The 18,443-nt window shown below is 62.7% G+C and overlaps 3 protein-coding genes across 3 annotated transcripts in view; 1 reads left to right on the top strand and 2 right to left on the bottom strand.

The window, feature by feature from the left end:
- Positions 1-7,384: 7,384 nt before the first annotated feature.
- EMILIN1 (elastin microfibril interfacer 1) lies at positions 7,385-11,455 on the bottom strand. Its single transcript, XM_017838516.1, has 7 exons — positions 11,343-11,455; positions 10,806-11,014; positions 9,067-10,707; positions 8,704-8,811; positions 8,559-8,576; positions 8,069-8,203; positions 7,385-7,788 (listed from the first exon to the last, which is right to left on the bottom strand). The coding sequence occupies exons 1-7, from the start codon at positions 11,453-11,455 to the stop codon at positions 7,457-7,459; spliced, it is 2,556 nt and encodes an 851-aa protein (XP_017694005.1). The 3' UTR covers positions 7,385-7,456.
- A 17-nt stretch (positions 11,456-11,472) lies between these two features.
- Positions 11,473-18,443, bottom strand: part of AGBL5 (ATP/GTP binding protein like 5) — an 18,018-nt gene continuing 11,047 nt past the window's right edge. Inside the window, exons 11-14 of the mRNA XM_017838535.1 lie at positions 17,056-17,156; positions 16,743-16,789; positions 16,475-16,563; positions 11,473-11,596 (exon numbers count right to left, since the gene is read on the bottom strand). Of these exons, the coding sequence (XP_017694024.1) occupies positions 11,574-11,596; positions 16,475-16,563; positions 16,743-16,789; positions 17,056-17,156 (260 nt within the window). The 3' untranslated portion in view covers positions 11,473-11,573. The remainder of the gene's footprint in view (positions 11,597-16,474; positions 16,564-16,742; positions 16,790-17,055; positions 17,157-18,443) is intronic.
- OST4 (oligosaccharyltransferase complex subunit 4, non-catalytic) lies at positions 15,907-16,180 on the top strand. The gene has a single exon (XM_017838536.1). The coding sequence runs from the start codon at positions 15,908-15,910 to the stop codon at positions 16,019-16,021; it is 114 nt and encodes a 37-aa protein (XP_017694025.1). The 5' UTR covers position 15,907; the 3' UTR covers positions 16,022-16,180.

Here is an 18,443-nt window from a genome sequence, read left to right as displayed (position 1 = left end):
AAAAAAAAAAAAAAAAGGAAGAATGGTGTGGGTAAAGCTTTTGCTTTTATCTTATGGAGGCATAACTTTGTCTCGAGGAATTGGGAATCAGGGAATTCAGCTAAATTTAGCCTGGGAGTCGATACAAGGATTTATACGTGTTTGAGATCGTACAAATCTGCATTAACCTTCCATGTCCTGCCTCGGAGGGCTTTATATCTGTTATGATTTGGCTGAATTTTTAAACAAAAAGGAAATGTTACGCGGGAAATGGGTGAGTCCCCCTTCCCAGACCAGGGATGTACCGAATTCCAGAATCTGACTGAGAGGGCTCCTTGTCAGTCTTTCCCTTTTGGTCCCATTTCTCACCCACTAAGACAACTGGATCATTAAGAAGCACCGTATGTGCTAAAGGTTAGTTTTTCACCGTGTACAGAATTACCCACCGTGCTCCCAGGGACGGGAGCATTGCCTATAAAATTGTTCCAGCTGTATGTGGACGTAGTCACGAGAGAACTTTGTTTTAGAGCCTTTGAAGGAGGTGAACACACCCCCTCAACAAACCCATTTGCAGAGGTGTGAATGAACCTTTGTACAACCTTGTCCCGCGGGATTAATGATGGCAAGTCAGACATATTTATATAAAAATAAATTATTTATTATGGTAAATGATTAGACAACAAGATCTTAATCAGAATTATTTACTACACAGTATAGAAGCTAAAACTGCTCATACAGTACAGTGTACTATATCAAAGCGATTATATTAAATTATATAAAATATATATCGAATATATTAATATTATATTAATATTATATTAATATTATATTAATATTATATTAATATTATACTAATATTATATTAATATCATACTAATATTATATTAGTATTATATTAATATTATATTAAATTCTTTAATTATTTTATTTTATTATATTATTTAATGTAATATTGATATTATATTAAAGCAATTATATTAAAGCTAGCAAAAAGAAAACAATTATTACATAGAGATTGATGTTACTCACCCAGACCAATATAACTGGACGAATCTCTTTGGCTCAGCCTTGAGGGTGTTAGCTGTATTGTAATCATATATTACACTTTTACATACAAAATTATTACAAAAATCAGTTAGAATTTAGTTAGCAACATTAAACAGAGCATCATATAGAATTAGCTATTGATTCTGGCAAGAAACACTTATTATTTCAATTTATGTGTTCCTGGAGTGGTTAGTATCCTCATTTGCTGGATTAGGTACCACACTTATGCAATGATTATTAACAAAAACCACATTCTGATTAACTACAACATTATAGCAACAGGGTGTAACATTATGTGCAGTCGAGGACGGTGCAAACGAGTCAATCCCAGTTCCCATCTGCTCTCCGTCCCTTGTCGCTCCCTCCAGGCCATGGGGTGTTTTTATCAAATCACCATGGACAGTGATTAGCATTTTTTAGTGTCCTTTCCGTTGTTGTGCCGGTTTGTGTGGACCAGGATGTCCAACAGTTGTGTAACCAGGGCAGTGCCCATTCCCACAGCACTGCAGGTTGTCCTGAAAGGCTTCCACGTTTCCTTTTGGAGCTGACCCAAGGGGCAGGGGGCCCAAGAGAGCTGGTTGAACAGGAGACCCCTTGGTCCATGAGGGTTATTTATCTGATACAACACAGAGGGGAACCTTTTATCCCGCTCGGGTTCGTGTGGCCTGAGGGAGCCTTTCACCAGACCATTCCCAGCTGCACCATCCCCTTTGCTTGGGAGTTATAAGGTGCATGGAAAACCCGTTTGCTGCTCCCCTTTTGGGACCAGTCTTGTGCCATCACACTGCTGAACTGTGATCCCTTGTCACTTCGTGCAGTCTGGGACAGGGAGACTGGAAAACCAGTCACTGAGTCCCGAAATAGCAGCTTTGGCATCAGTGGCAGTGACAGCCCAGAGACCACCCCACACCTGTCGGTGTGTCCCTACAGCCACTGGATGTCCCCAGAGGGACAATATGACCAATTTGCCGAGAGGACCAGAGTGTCTTGTTATTTTTGATTTGCCAAGGTAGTGCCAAGTCTGGGTGATTTTGCCCGAGCCTTAATTGGCACTGGGGACATTGTGTGGGAGTGCCTTTACACATCTTTCTGGTCGGTAGCCAGCCTCCAATTTGTGCTGCAAAAAATAAAGCTTCCTGTCCAGTTTGCCCTAATTTACAGTGTGACCACCCCCCCAGCTGGTACCAGTGCTCGGGATTTTCCAGTTAATCAATTTTTAATGTTTGCCATCTGATCCACCTGGTTGTTCCAATCAGTCTGTGAGGCTTTATCCTGGGCATGAGCCTGTGTGGATTGGTGGGGACTGAGCCTGTAACAGCAACCACATCCAAAATTCCTTCTGCTAAGCCTCCTTTCCACTCCCTTGCCAACCCAATGCTTCCCACCGACACAACCACTGTGTGGCACCAGCCCAGGCTGCACAGGAACCAACACACGTTGTCTTTGTTTTCTCTTTTACTGCCAGCACTGCAGCTTTCCATTTTCCCACCTGTGCACTTCCCATTCCTTCTCCTGCTGCTTCCCTTCTTGTCTGAGTGTTGAGCAACTGCTCTGTCCTTCCACTTGCCATTGCTGTGCTTGGCTGAGGCGTCAGTAAAACACACCTTTAACTTCAGAGTCTGATGTAAGTGCAGGAGCATCAAGCAGAGGACTCTGGGGCAGAGCCAGCGTGTCTGGGGTCACAGCTATTTGTGATTTGGAAGGTTTTGTCAGCCCCTCGGTTGTATCCATTCGACCCCTGCCTCCTGAGGCACAGGCACACCATTAGTGTGCTGCTGGTCTCTGTGCAATCCCATCTGGGGCAGCACTGCCCTTCCTAATCCTGGCTAACGGGTTAAAAGGGCCTTGGATTTGCACAGATTGGTGCTGGGGAATTTTTTCTCCTTATTGAAGAGATTGGGTCAGAGATAATAATCTCCTTTCCCAGTCAGTTTATCTTTTTTTCAGTGTCTTTTAATGCTGTGGAGCTGAACCTTAATGGTTGTTTGGGTCCATTTGGGCCTTTCTGGAACATATTACATTAAGTATCATGTTGAGCAAAACCCCATTCAGCTCTTACAGGATCACTGGGGTGAACTGGCCCAAGTGACTGATATATTTTTAGCTCTTCTATCAGTGTTTGCAAAGTCTGTCTGTGTCTATCAAGGCACTCCCAGGTCTGTTTTTATCTCATTAATGCATACAAGGGTCTTGCTACTATAGAAAATCCAGGAAAATTATTTCTCCAGCATCCTGAAGAACCCACGATCTTTTGAAGTTCCTTTTCAGTAGCAGGAGTGGGGATAGCATCTAATCTTGTAATGGTTTCATCTGGGACTGCAGCCTGGCCTGCAATCCAGCAGGTTCCCAGGAACTTCACCTCTTCAGAGAGTCCTTGGCATTTGGCAGAGGACACTCCTACCCCCTCCTCATTTAATTTATTCCATATATCCGGTGCTGTTCTTGCTGCACTTTCCCCTTCACCCCCTATCAATGCATCGATAGATTTGTGCCCCTTCCAGGACTTCTCTTTGTTGAAGGAGTTCAGGTAAAGCCTCGTGTGCCATTTTGGGTGAATGCTGATCCCTGTGGGGCAGGCGATTAAAGGGCTATTTTATTCCTTTCAAGGAAATGTAAATTTAGGTTTGTCTTCTTCCTGCAGTGGAACCATGGAGAACGTGTCTTTTACATCTGGAACTATCCTTTCTTTGGCTGCAGGAGGAGCAGGGTACGTTTGATGCTGGTCACAGCAGAAGCAGGTCAAACTGCAGACATTTTAAATAGATTAATTTTCCTATTTTTTTTCCCAGAAAGTTTACTATATGGGGTGTTTGGTGGGCCCAAATGACCAAACATTCTCGTTGGGCAATTGCCAAACTTTTCCTTTGAGGACATCATATCCTAAAATGTTTTCTTCGTGATCTGAAATTGCAAAGGTGCGTCAGGTCATTCATTTTTCCCCAAATAACCATAAACAGACTCTGGCAGTATAACAGACAATACTCTGTCCCTTGAATCCTGTTAGACAGACCCTTTTTCTCTTAAAACTTCAGTTTAATTTTTCAGCATCTGTGGGGGTGATCAGAGATATTTGGGCTCCCGCATCAATTAGAAAATTCAGAGGTTGCTGGTAAGTAGATGTGGGGCCCATCCTTATTAGACCATTGATAGGTCTGGGTGAGGAGGCCCAAAGTTCACCCAGCACTCGCTGGGTTTTTCCCTTTTGTGTCTCTGTTTTCTCAAAAGGGTTGTGAGGTGTGTTTTTCCTGAGGAGGCTTTTTGTTATTCTTGTTTCCCTCTTGCTGTACTTTGACTGAGTTTGCTGTCACTGCACTGGGGTGTCCCCTGAGAGCTGCACTGGGACCTCCTGAGGTCACCGTGTCCTCCACAGTCCTTTTGCTGTTCCCGTGAGTGAGAAGGGGGTTTGGATCTTTCTTTTCTCTTGGGTGGGCTATGTTTAAATTGCAGTTTTTGGGCTCCTCTCAACAGCCCGAGTTTGCTCTCCAGGATGGTTTTCCCAGCCCATTTCCCTTGCATGGTTTTACCTAATCATGGAAGAGTTCTGCCCCCATGGGGATGGGTCACCTCAGGGCCTGTGGGTCCTGTGAAGGTTCATTATGCATCACATCTCTGCTGATTCCATCTCCTCACCCCACTGAGTATGTTTTCAACATGGTTGGGTCTCCTCTCAAGAGAGATCTCAACACATCAGGGCCCAGCTCTGCGAGGTTGGGGTGTCTGTGCTGGCACGTCTGGGCATTGCCTGGAGGCAAAGCTGCCTTGGGGCCGTGGGGGAGATTTCCTGAGGTGACCCTGTGGGTGTGGAGCTGCTTCTCCTCTTCCCAGAACATTTGTTCCTCCTGCCCAACACGCAGCCCTGCTGGTTATGGAATGGGGTGGGTTGGCAGGCTCAGGTCCCAGATTTAATCGGACTCCTGGCCCCCGGAATGCAGCGCTCTCAGCTCCCTACAGCAACGTTCTGGCTCCCCGAAAGGTTCACACTCCACAAATACTCAGTCTCTGACTCACCTGGTTTTCATCCATATTTTTCCTGTAGGTTTGCCAGTTGCAGGGGGTCCCAGGGAGTGGTTCTGACCGTGTTCTCCCTCTGACCTCCCTGAGGTCCTTCAGGCACTTTGGTCTTAATTGTGGGTCTCATTTTTCATTCTGGAACCTCTTCCTCTACAGGAGGTGGGGGTTCAATTGTTTCATCAGGGTCCCATTCTCACTCATCAGCATTTTCATCAGGGCTTTCCCAAATATCACCATCCCAGTTCCCGGGTGATACTATTAATATTCCTATTTTACTAACATCCAGAGGATTGGGGGCTTTTAATAATGTCCATTCTAATTTTTCTTCCAAGGTTTTTTCTTTTCATTGAACTCTTTTAACTGTTGTTTTAATCGGCCATTTTGATACTGTAAAGACAGTTCTACAGGTTTTCTTTCTTTTATTTCATCTCTCAGATTATTAGCTTCTTTTATCATTTGTTCTCTCCATTGCCACAGAGCCTTTAAGCACAATCCCAGTGCATGACTGATGACACCTTTTCCTTTTTTATCTTTCTGTGATCTTTGGGTTTTGTCTAATTTCTCTTGTATCCCTTCCCACTCACACCAGTTGTCCACTGGCCCAGGACCATCAGTGTTAATGTGCATCCTGGGCCTCTGGAAATATCCTGTTAGGCCTTTTGTCTGTTCCTCAGAACTGGGATGGGATGGGGAGTCCCTAAACCCTGCAGCGAGGGAGAACACAGAAAGACTGAGCCCTTCCCAGTTTTCAATTCCCTCCTCTCCAAGAACTACTATCACGGCTCTGGATCCCCACCTCCTGCCGACAGCGGGAATGCCATCTCAGAGAAACAATTTCCCTAAGAATCTGCTCTCCTCTGCTCTGGAGCCAGGCTGGGAGAGCTGGGGATGCTCAGCTGGAGAAGAGAAGGATCCAGGGAGAGCTGAGAGCCCCTTCCAGAGCCTAAAGGGGCTCCAGGAGAGCTGGAGAGGGACCGGGGACAAGGGATGGAGGGACAGGACAAGGGGGAATGGCTTCCCACTGGGGAAGGGGAGATTTGGGTGGGATACTGGGGAGAAATTCCTCCCTGTGAGGGTGGGGAGGGGCTGGAATGGAATTCCCAGAGAAGCTGTGGCTGCCCCTGGATCCCTGGAAGTGTCCAAGGCCAGGTTGGATGGGGCTTGGAGCAACCTGGGCCGGTGGAAGGTGTCCCTGCCTGTGGCAGGGGGTGGAATGAGATGAGCTTTCTGGGATAGATGATGTTTTTTCACATCACCAACACTGGAGCTGCATTAACAGAACAGCCACACACCAACCCTCTCCAGTGAACTGTTAAAGACTCCTCCAGTTACCAGACAGATGGACAGAGGCAGATAATGTCCCTGGAGCTCACCTGAGGATGGCACTGAAGATGCCGAGAGCACCCGAGGGCAAAAGGCTCAGTCCCAACCTCACCATTAATTAAACCCATCAACAGCAGGGGCACAAACTGGGGTTGGACACCCCCTGTCCCCACCCCCTGTCCCCAAATCCTGATGTTTCCCCTCCAAATCCTCTGCCCGGAAACCACGAGCACAAACACTTAAAGCTCTAAGGAGGTGCCAGTGCCCCAGACCCGACCTGGAGCCTGTTTGACCATCAACACCCCCAAACACACCCAACCTGGTGCCTGTTCTTCCTGGGACACCACCACCACCACCTTGCCCCTTCCAAGGGCACAGTGGTGGGCACAGTACCCCCGATGCCCTGGCAGGACAGGCCAGGGAACAGCCACGACATGGAGGAACAGGGTACCCCACAGCAGCCCCCATGGCAGGGGGTGAAACCACCGCCAGGGGTGGATTAAACAGCAAGTGGAACTGCAGGGCCCCCCAAGACAGGTACCACCAGCTCCAACCTCCCGCCAGCACAGCCACCACCCGGGCTGAGGGGGTGCACCAGAGGGTGCCCCAGCACCAGGACGCGGCTCCAACGCCTGGAAGGTGCTGACACCCACCAGTCCCGTCAGAACCCGACCCCATCCCAGTCACACCGTGACCAGAACAGCCAGGAACCCCCTTCACGCCCACCCTGAACCCCCTTCCCTCTGGGCACAGGGACAGCCCTGCTGGGGCCGTGGAGGGAGGTAGTGCCACAGGGCAGGTGGGATCACGGTGACCCCCGGCAGGGACCAGCCCCCTCCCCACACCGCCCCCCTCGGGGCGAGGGACGGAGCCGGAGCCGCGGGTACAAAACCCGGTGCCGCGTCTTTATTGGGGGGCAGTGGGGGGCCGGGGGGCGGCGTGGGGGGCCGGGGCGGGTGGTGTGGGGCGGGGGCGTGTGACGGTGGGGCAGCGAGGGCTGAGGGGTGCTGATAAATAAGGGGGCGGGTGGGGGGGGTCCCGTCGGGGTGTGGGGACCCCCCGGCCCAGCTGTGCCCCCGCCGGGGGCCCGGCGGCTCTAGGGCTCCTCGGCGTCGTAGAGCAGGGCGGCGCTGAAGGTGGTGAGGGGCTCGTCGGGCGCGTGGGCCAAGCGCCCCGACACCAGCTCCACGCACAGGGTCTCGCCGGCCGCCAGCGGCAGCAGGAGGCTGAAGACGCCGAGGGCACCGGGGCTGGGGGCCTGCGCGGCCACCGGCCCCTTCTCCAGCCCCTCGGGCTGGAATCCGGCCGAGTCCAGGCGGGCGATGCCGTGGCCGGAGCGGGACAGGACGGCCTCCAGCGCCTCGCCCCGGTGCCCCGTCAGCACCGCACTCACCAGGTACCGCCCGGGCACCGGTGCCGTGAACGTGCCTGCGGCAGGAGGAGGGGATCAGGGACCCCCAGGAACCCCCGGTGCCCCCAGAACGGGCTCTGCACCCTCGGATCCCCTGCAGCACCCCACGGCCAGCGGCACACCCTGGGACGGGCACAGCACCCCCACAGAGCTCCCGGCCACCATCACGCCTGGCATCACATCCCCCTGTGACCGTGCAGCCCCCTCACACACCAGAGCCCCCACCGTAACCTCCATCACCCCAAAACCGCCCCACAGCCCCCCGTGCCCCCGCCCGGCCGTGCCGTGGGCTCTCACCTGTCTCGGGGTCGTAGGAGCCGCCGTCGTTGAGCAGCACCTGGTCGAAGAGGACGGTGCCCGGCTCCGCGCGCTGGGTGCTCAGGGCGGCCGAGAAGGCGACGCGGGGCACCGAGCCTGGCTCCCCGACCTCGCCTGGGCACCGTGTCAGGACAGGGCACTCCTGTGCCCCTGCCCCCGGGAACCCACTGCCAGCCTGTACCCTCTATCCCACTCCCAGCACCCTCTGCCCCCCAGCCCAGCAGATGCAGCCCCCACTCCCCCTTCACTGTGTCCATGCGACCCCTTGATCATGTGCCCCCCTGCACCCCAGCCCCTCTGCCCCCCAGCTTACCAGTGCCCTGTGCTCCCCCATGCCAACCCAGACACCCCCTGCTCCCCTTCCAGTCCCACCCAGCTCCCCACATCTGCCCCAAGCCCCCAGCCCCATGTCCTCTCCCCCCAGCCCCCCATGCCCCCCTGCACCCTAAGCCCCCAGCCCCAGCCCTACCTCTCTCTCCGGGCAGCCCTGAGGGAAAAGATGAGGAGGGGCTGCAGGGCTGGCTTGGGGTAGGACCCCCGGGCACAGGGTCCAGCCATGCCAGCACTGCCCCACTGCTGCACAAGAAGGGCACACGAAGGAGGCTGATCCTTACCAGGGGGGCCCACGGAACCCTGCTCTCCATCCTTTCCGGGAGGCCCAGGTGGGCCACGAGGGCCTGTCTCGCCCGCAGGTCCAGCAGGTCCAGGGGGGCCAGGGGGGCCTGGAGACAAGAGAGGGTTAGAGCCACCCTGGCCCCATAGCCTTTTCCCTCACCCCACAGTGTCCCCACAGTCCCGGGATGCCCTGTCCCCCTGCAGTGCCCGTGATGCCCCGTGTGCCCCCATCCCTGCAGCCCCTCAGGCCCACGACGCACTGTGTCCCCACAGCCCCGTGTCCCCCACAATGCCGCACGTCCTCCCAGGTCCCCGCAGCCCCACAGTCCCGTGTGTCCCTGTGTGCCCCCGTGCCCACGCACCGTGGCGCTCCAGCTGTGCCAGGCGGTTCAGCTCCCCGCGCAGGTGGCCCAGGCTGGCGTTGAGGGCGCCGAGCCGGGGCGGCAGCTCCAGCGCCTTCTCCAGCAGCGCGGCCTGGGCGCGGGCCGTGGCGTTCAGGTCCCGCACGGCCCCCCACAGCCCGGCCACGTGCCGGCCCAGCCCCTCACGGACGCCCCGCAGCCCCCCGGCCACCGCCTCCAGTTGCTCGCAGACCCCCTCCAGCTTGGCCACGCGCGGCTCCAGCCCCGCCGGGCAGCCCCCGGCCCGCGCCAGCTCCCGCGCCAGAGCCTCCAGCCGCTCCTCGCTCTCGGCCTGTCGCGCCGCCGCCGCCGCAGCCGCCTGGTCCAGCTCGGCCACCACGCGGTCGGTGATGGAGCCCAGCTGGCGCTGCCGGGCGTCCTGCTGATCCAGCGCGTCCTGCAGCCCCTCCACCGTGGCGTTGAGGCCGCTCAGGGCCCGCAGCGCTGCCGCCAGCTCCCCCCGCAGCTCCCGCAGCTCCGAGGGCGACGTGCCCCCGAAGACGCCGAACCCCTCCAGTGGTGCCTCCAGCTCCCCTGGCTCCGTGGGGCCGGGCTGGAGATGCTCTGGCTCCCGGGGGGGCAGCGGGGCACAGGGCCGGGCGCAGGGGTCACCGCTCAGCCTCTCCAGCGCTGCCTCCAACCGCCCCGTCCGGTTGCGGAGCTCCTCCAGCTCCTCGACCAGTGCCTCTCCCTGTGCCCCCAGCAGCCCCCCCAGGGTCCCGGCCAGCCCGTCCCCACGGAGCCCCTCGGTGTCCTGCGGCTGCCGGAGGTGGGGGCCGAGCGCCCCGTCGTGCCCGTCCTGCCCCGGGCAGGGGTGGCCGCAGCGGGCCAGCAGCCCCTCCAGCTCGTCCAGGCGGGCGCCGCGCTGAGCCCCGCTGGCCGCCAGCCCCTCCACCGCCCGGCTGAGGTTGGCCAGGCGCCCCGGCAGCCCCCCCGGCCGCCCCTCGGACTCGGAGGGCCATGGGCCGGCGCGGGAGGCGTTCAGCCGCCCCTCCAGCTCCGTCAGCCGCCGCGCCAGCACCGGCCCCTGCCCCGGCCCCGCCGCCGGCACCGGCAGCCCTTCCAGCCGCCGCTCCAGCTCCGCCAGGCGCCGGAGCACGTCCGGGGGTGGCGGGGCAGGGGGGACAGGGGCCAGGCGGCTGCTCAGGCTGCTGATGTGCCGCTGCACCGACTCCACCGCATCCCGGTTGCGCTTGTCCACCGAGCCCACCAACTTCTCCAGCGCCCGCATGCGGTCCCGGTCCTCGGCCGCCTGCCGCCGCAGCCCCTCGGTGCCGATCGTGCAGGCAGCGCACAGCTCCTGCAGCCGCCGCTCCAGGTCGAGCAGTGACGCGGTCCCCGGGCCCCCCGGCGCCCCCGGGCCGTCCCGGCCGCCCTCGGTGCGGCGCAGGCGGGTCTCCAGCTCCTCCAGCCGCTTCTGGACGTGGCTGAGCGCCTCCCGCACCTCGGCGGGGGCGGCCGCGTCGGCCGGCTGCTCGCCCCCGGGGTGCCCCTCCGCCCCCCGGGGGGGCGGCTCCTGCCCGGCCCGCAGCTCCTCCACCTGCTCGCTCAGCTGCCGCACCTGCTCCTCCAGTCGCCGCATCTTCTCCGCGTCCCCGCCGCCTGCCACGCACCGCCAGATCAGGGTGTCACATCCCCCTGCCACTGCATCCCCTGCCACCGTGTCCCTCCACCACCGCGTCCCCCTGCCCCAGCACTACCTTCACCCCCCAGGCCGCTGAGGGTGTTGCCGAAGCCGGAGAGCGTGGGGCGGCCGGGGCGGGGCGGGGGGCGGCCGGTGGGCTGGGGGGACGCTGGCGCGGGTCCCTCGGTGCAGTCCGGGCCCGAGTATCCCTGGCAGCAGCGCCAGGCCAGCTCCGACACCGTCCGCTGGGCCACCTTGTAGCGGGGCCGGAGGAAGCTGCGGTACCTGTGAGTGGAGGGGACAGGGAGTTTGGGGGATCCTGGGAGGGGTGCGGGGCTTCCCCAGGGAGCCAAACCCAGCACAGGCTGCGGCTTGACCCAACGGTGCCCGCAGTGTCTTGCTCAACAGCCGGCGGCCGGGGGGGCTGCCCCTGCCCCTGTCCAGCTCTGTCACCCCGTCACCAGCATCACCCTGTCCCCGGCATCACCCCAACACCGGTATCACCCCATCACTAGCCCGAAAAGCTGCACGGTTGCCAGGGTCCTGGCTCTGCTCGGCCAGGGGGACAGAGGCCGGTCACCCCCCGGCACCACTTGAGGTCACTGGCTCTTGCGCAAAGGTAAACACGACCCCGGGGCGGGTAAACACCAGCGGCGGCAGCACAGCCGCGGTCAGCCCCGGCTCTGCGCTGGCCCCCCAGAGTCCCCCGGAGACCCTCAGCCCCATCCCGCCCCCACTCACGCCAGGACCCGGGGGCACTGGAGCTGCCCCCAGGGGCAGGGCTGATAGTCCGGCTTGATGAAGCTCTCGACACCGTCCTCCACCACACAGCTCACACTGCGCGTCACCACGTAGGCACACCAGTTCCTGCCGGAGGGAAGGGGTCAGGCACACACCTGGAACGTGTCGGCACCAGGCATCGTCCTGGCACACGCGGGGCATTGTTCAGGGATAGACCTGGCATGGTCCCGGCACACACCGGGCGTCATCCCAGCACAGACCCGGCATTGTCCTGGCACAGAGCAGGCACCAGCATGGACCTGGCATCATCCCAGCACACACCAGGCATTGTCCCGGCACGCACCTGGCACACTCCCAGACCAGACCTGGCATCATCCTGGCACACAGCCAGACATCGTCCTGGCACAGAGCAGGCACCGGGCACTGCCCCGTCAGAGACCCAGCATCACCCCCTGCACCAGGCATCTCCGGGCACACACCAACCCCCCTGGCACACACCGGCTTCCCCAGCAAAGACTGGTTCCACTGGGCACACACCAGAACCCCGGGCACACACGGAATTCCTGGCACATGCTGGCCCCCCGGCACAACCTGACCCCCTGGGCACACCCCGGATCCCCCGACACGCTCCTGTGCTCGCCCAACCAGCCCCACCAGTAGCACCGTCACAGCCCAGAGCGGCGGGTTAATGGGCCGGATCCTGCCCTCCTGCAGCCCCTCTTCCCTGCCCGGCAACCTCACAGGAGCAGCTGCAGCACCTGACCACGGGGCAGCCCCTGGCAGCCCTGTGGGGATAGGGGCTCTGCCAGGAGTGGGGTGCTGACACCCCATCACATCGTGGTGTGGCTCCCATGCTGCCTGGCACGGGCATCCTACATCCTCCCCATCACTGCCCTTGTGTCCCCTGTCCCCTCTGTGCCAGTGGGGCAGGAGATTGGGGCAGCCACACACTGGGACTCCAACCCAGCCACAGACCGTGGGGATCCCTGCCTGAGGTGCAGGACCCCAGCCCAGCCCAGCCCAGCCCCACAGGTTGCAGGGACCCCAGCCCCACGGCCTGTCCCCGTCGCAGCCTTATATGGTCCGAGCCCGGGGCCCAGCCCGGCCCCCCTGACCCGTCCCCCAGCGGTCCCCCGGGGAGCAGTCCCCGGCCCTGGGACCCCGCCGCGGGGCCCCGGTGCGGCGGCCGGTTCCCGTCAGCCCGGCTGGTTCCCCTCAGGCCCCGGCTGGATTCCAGCTCCTCCCCGGGGGCCGCCGGGAATTCCTGCGCCGACCGACGGCCCCCCCTCGCCTCCCCCCTTCACTTCCCAGCCCCACGCCCGAGGGGCCCTGGGACCCCCCGGCTGCCCTGGGGTCCCACCGCCCCGCCCCGGGGCTGTCCCCATCCCAGGAGCGGGATGGGACCGGAGCCCCCCCGAAAGGGCAGGACGTGGGGACAACCCCGTACCCGCGAGCCACGGGGATGGGGCGCTGCACCCGCCGACCCGTGGGAAGCCCCCGCTGAGCCCCCAAAGCCGCAAGTAAAGGCTCAGCCGTATCCGTGCCCCACCAGGGAGTTGGGGGTGCCCGACCCATGGCCCCCCTCCCCAGGCACTCCAGGCTGGGGCCACGTCCTGTCACCCGCCGGGGCCGCCGTGGGGCCGGGGCAGCTCCAGCCCTGCGGCCGCGCTGCTGCGGCGCCGATGTGGCCGCGGTGTGTGACCCCAGCCCAGCGCGGGGCCGCCCCCAGCCCTGCGCCCCGCCAGCGCCCCGACCCACAGGCACGGGCTGCCCCACGACCGCCCCGCGCTGCCCACGGCAAGGGATGGGACGGGGATGGCGATGGGGTGGGTCTGGGCCCCTCTCCCCCTCCCCGGCAGCGCTGACCCCCGCGTGGATGCCGAGGCGGGACCAGCCCGGGATCCCCGCGCGGCGGCACCGGCTCCCGGCCCCCGCCCTCCACGTGCGCCCACTGCCCACCCGCCGCGGGGCCGGGGCTGACCCCCCAGTCAGGGGAGCCCCCAGCGCTGACCCGGCCCCCGGCACGGCCGCTCCCGCCGCCCCCCGGGCTGGACGTGGCACGTGCCGGTGCCCGGCCGATGTCGGGGTCCCCGCTGCGTCGGAGTGGGGGCTGCCCCCGTGCCCCCGCTGCCGCCCGTGTCCCCCCGGCGCGTCCCGGTGCTCTCGGCTCCTACCTGTGCCGGCCGGCGGCCCGGGCACCGCTGTGGGCCGCGGCCGCGCCGGGGGCGAGCGGGGCGGCCCCGCCGGTGTAGAGGCTGTACCGGGGGGGAAAGTTGGCGGCCAGGGCCTGTGCGGCCAGGAGGCACGGCCAGAGCCAGAGGGCCATGCTGGGCTGGGGCGGCTCCGCTCGGCTCGGTCAGCCCGGTCCGGCGCGGCTCAGGAGCGCATAGGGTGTCCCGTCGCGGCTCCGCGGCTCTGGGCGGCTCGGCTCGGCACGGCTCGGCTCTGCCCTCCCCCCGGCCGCCCCTCGGCCAGCCCCTCGCCGCCAGGGCCGCCCCGCTGCCGCTGCCCGCCGGCGGGGTCCCCGGGGCCCCCCGCTTCCTGCCCACCGCCGCCCCCGCCGCGGCCGCGCCGGGCACCGCGGCCCCGCCGGCCCCGCCGCCGCCACATCTGCTCCTCGTTAGGCCGGGCCGGGGAAGCCAGAGGGGCCGGGCAGGGGGCCAGGGCGCGGGCGGCCAGCGGGGCGGCGGGGCTACCGCTGCGGTACCGCCACCAGCACTGCCACCGCCACCGGCACCGCCTCGCACGGTGCCCCCCGTCTACCCGGCCGCCGGTGCCCCCGCCCCGCGCCTCTGCCCCGGGCACAGCCGCGGCAGGTCCCGGCACCGCATCCAGCACTGCCACGTCCCTGTGTCCCCGTGTCCCCGTGTCCCCGTGTCCCCGTGCCAGGTTACACGTCCCGGTGCCGGTGCCGAGCCAGGTACTGCCCTCGCCCCCAGCCCAACCCTGACACCGCGCTGAGGACACCGGGGGCACTGGAGCAGCCGGCGGTGACACCACGGCCACCCAGGGCCACCGCGGTCCTAGGCCTGCGGTGACGCCATGGCTTCCCCGGACCGCGCGGTGACGTCACGGCCTCCTGGTGACATCACGCCTTGGCTCCGACCCCACGGTGACGTCAGGGTGCGGGAACCCCCCGCCCTCGGGGAGCTGCGAGCGTGGGTTAAGCACAAACAGCTGCCGGCAGCTGGAGGGGGGAGGGGACGGGGAAGGGGACACGGGGGAAGAGGGACGCGGGGGTGGGGGACACGGGGCTGGGCTTGGCCAGGGCCCAGCCATGGGCTGTCCCCAAGGGGACGGTGTCACCTTCTCTGTGCCCTCAGAGGCCGTGGGGGCAGCGGGGGTCCTGCAGGGCTGTGGGGGGCCGAGGCCCTGCCGCGTCCCAGGGTACTCCAGCCAGTGCCGGGGACTTGTGGCCGAGCAGGGACAGTCAGTGGGGGTCCCGTTCTGCCCCAGCACAGCCAGGGGGCTTAGGGATGGGGACCAGGGTGGTGGCAGGACCCCGGGGGGACTCACTGCTGGGACTCCCCGGCTGCGGCCCATCCTGCACCCAGCCCAGTATGCCCCGATACACCTCAGTACACCTCGATACATCCCAATACACCCCGGTACACCCCACCACATCCCAGTACGTCCTCATCATCATCATGGCTGGGCTTCGCGAACGAGGATTTGGGAAGGGCTCTACCCACATTTGCTACAAGCGCGCTGGTGGCTAAAAAGGCCAATGCGAGACAGACAGGTCCGGTTACAAAAGGCACAGCGGAAAGACTCCTAGCACACCACAGTATACCCCCGCCCAGCACATAGCCCAGTATCCCTCACTACCTCCCAGTATACCCCAGTACAGCTCAGCACATCCCAGTACGTCCCAACACAGCCCAGTACAGCCCGTCCCACTCCAGCCCCGCGGCCCTGCCCGCTGTCATCAGCTGTAATGAGCTGTCATTAGTGTCATTAGCGCTAATTAGCCGCGGCCGCCCCGGGGCTCCCCGCCCCGCCCCCCGCCGTGGCCCCGCCCCCCGCCTCGCGCCGCGCCTTGTATGGAGAAGGAGCCGCCGCGGCTGCCAGGGGGCGGGGAGCGCCCGGGGGGCGGGGCCAGGGGTAAAGGCCCCGCCTCCGCCAAGAGCCCCGCCCCCCTTGGGGCAGGCAGTGACGTCACCGCGCACTCGGGTACTGTGACGTCACAGCACCAGATAGGAGTGACTTCACCGCTAGGCCACGCCCCTCCCGCCGTGCCCCGCGGCCGGAAGTGACGCGCGGCGCGGGGAGACGTGTCGGAGCGGCAGGGCCGGAACGTGAGCGGGGGGACACCGGGGGGACCGGGAGGGGGCAGGGACCGCGGGGGTGCGAGGGGGGGAAGGACCGACTGCGGGGGGCGAGGGGCCTGTAGCGGGGGGGGTCCCTGCGCGGTGCCAGCGTGTGTCCCCCCGCAGGATGATCACGGACGTGCAGCTCGCCATTTTCGCCAACATGCTGGGCGTCTCGCTCTTCCTCCTCGTCGTGCTGTACCACTACGTGGCCGTGAACAACCCCAAGAAGCAGGAGTGAGGGGACCCCCGAAAGGCCCGGGCGGGGTTCCCGGCCGGCCTTCGTTCCTTCCGGGCCGCACGCGATGCCCCGGCCGCGCTGGGGGCGGGGCCGCGAGAGGCGCGAGGCCGAGCTTATTCCAAACCAGTTTTAAAGGAAACACGATGATACAAGACTAAACAGTGTGACGTCGTAAAAGCCCCGGACCCCTCCGCCAGGCCCGCGGGGAGGGCCGGGGCGGGTGCGAGGGGAGCCCCCGGCCTGGGGCTCAGCGCAGCAGGAGAGGAGCTGCCGGCAGGAGCTGGGCCAGGGGGGGCCGGTGGGCAGGGGCCGCGGTGGGGCACGGCGGGGCCGGGGGGGCCGCAGCCCCCTCTCCAGCGCCGCAGCCCTTGCCCGAGTGCGGCCGGCACGGGGCCGAGCAGGGCCAGGGGCCCCCGGGCTGCGCCACAGCCCCCCGGAGCCGCGGGGCCGTACCTGGGGCCGCGGGCCCCTGCCCCGGCTCGGGAAGGGTCCCTCGGCGCTCAGCACCCCCCCGGGGGGCACGGGGGCCTCCAGGCAGAGCCCTGTGGGACAGAGACCGACGTCAGCAGGGCACGGGGCTCCCGCAGGCCCTTGTGCACCGACAGCCCCAGGCCTGAGGGTGTCGGGGTCCCAGACCCCCACCTGGTGGGGGCTTCGCTCAGGGCTCCCACCACCCCCCATCGGCATGGGCTCTGGGGTGACAGCACACCACAGCACCTACCCAGGCCGCTCCAGGGCTCTCCGGGCGTTCAGCTTCATCGGGAGCACCTGCAGGAGGGGGGCACAGGGGAGAAGAAGGTTGGTGCCAGGACCCCTCCTGTACAGCTCCAGCTGTTGCACAGAGCTGGACCCCTGCCCCTGGGGTGTCCACACGGTTTCGGGAGAGCACTTGGGGCAGAAACACCTGGCAGAGCCCCATGGCTTGGGGGGCTCCCAGCCCTAGGGGCAGCCCCACAGAGGTATTCCCCCAAAGGTGTTGCTCCAGCAGAGCCGTGGGGCAGCCCTGGGTCCCCTCCCTGTGGTGCCCCCGGTACCTGCAGCAGTGCTGTGCCCTGGAGCTCTCCCACACCTTGCTGGGCCTCCTGCGGTCCGTGGCTGGTGCGTGGCATTACCTGGGTGCCCACAGGCAGGGTCCCTGTGTGACAGAGGAGACAGAGCTCAGCCCGTGTTGGTGACAAGCTGTGTGCCATGGTGGGGGCACGGAGCCATCACAGGGCACCTTGGCACGGCCTGGTGACACCATTCCCACAGTAGCAGTGGGCACAGAGTCCCCCTCCCTGCCAGCCTTGCCAGGGCCAGGCCCCCCTGCACAGCTCAACACCAAGGGCCATCCTGGCAGTGGCCAGTGCTGGAGGGAGGATGTGATGGACACAGAGCTCAATCCCAGCCCTGCTGGTGCAACAGGCTCTACCCTGGCTGGGCCTGGTGGTCCCATAAATCACTGCCCCTGGCTCCAGCCAAGTTTCCAGCCTGGTCTCCTGTGGCACTGGCGTGACCATGCTGGCCAGGCCTGGCTGGCAATGAGGACCTGGGGGGCACAGCTCTGGAGCAGGGACACAGCTCCAGACCAGGGGATGTCCTGGATCATGGGACACCCGCTCAGCCAGGAAAGCTGGGTGGGAGAAAGGGGGGCCTTTGGGGGCCTGGCTGTGGTTGGCCATGCTGAAGGAATACCTGAGTCACCTCAGCATTGCTCCCAGTTTCAGCTCTCCCAGTTAAACTGTCTTTATCCCAACCCAGGAGTTCTTTCCCCATCCCACTGGGGAAGCAAGCAAGTGGCAGAGAGGCTGTGCTGCCCACTGGGGTGAAGCCAGGGCTGTGTCCCGTGGGGGTTGGACAAGGTGTCCAACAGCCAAGGTAGCCGTGAACAGCCACAGACCCTGCAGCAAACGAGACCCTGCAAGCAGGAGCCTGTGCTGGGCAGGATATGCCAAAGCCACTGGTGCCAGTGGGAGGTACTGAAAAGCAACAGCTGACTTCACCTGGGCCAAACCAGCATAAATTCAGTGACCAACACCAGACAGCAAAGGCCAACAGCAGCCAAGGGGGGGTCTGGCAGAGACCTGGCACACTGACCTCCCTGGGGTGTGGCCAGGCTGGAGCGGGAACTAGGAAGGAAGTGGAAGGATGGGACAAGACCAGGGTAACAGGATCTTCACCCCATGCCATCCAGCCCCCAACCCATCACAGGTTCTGAGTGTTCCCGGTTCCTTCCCAGCTGCCTGGGAAGCAGAGGCTGGGATGGCACAGCTGGGGGGTGCCAGTGCAGGGCTCGGAAGGCAAAGCCACGGGGTCAGAGCATCCCCAGGCCGTGATCCCTGTGCAGACCCGAAGGAACAGACGGAACAACGTGCCCATGAGAACATCAGCCTTTTATTTCCTCCCCCCCCGTTCTCATGGCAGACAAGACACAGTCACAACA

The sequence above is a fragment of the Lepidothrix coronata genome, unplaced genomic scaffold, assembly GCF_001604755.1.
Source record: "Lepidothrix coronata isolate B3197 unplaced genomic scaffold, Lepidothrix_coronata-1.0 Scaffold344, whole genome shotgun sequence".
NCBI lineage: Eukaryota > Metazoa > Chordata > Aves > Passeriformes > Pipridae > Lepidothrix > Lepidothrix coronata.
The sequence above is the reverse complement of the archived record's forward strand: the minus strand, read 5'-3'. Positions and strand labels throughout refer to the sequence as shown.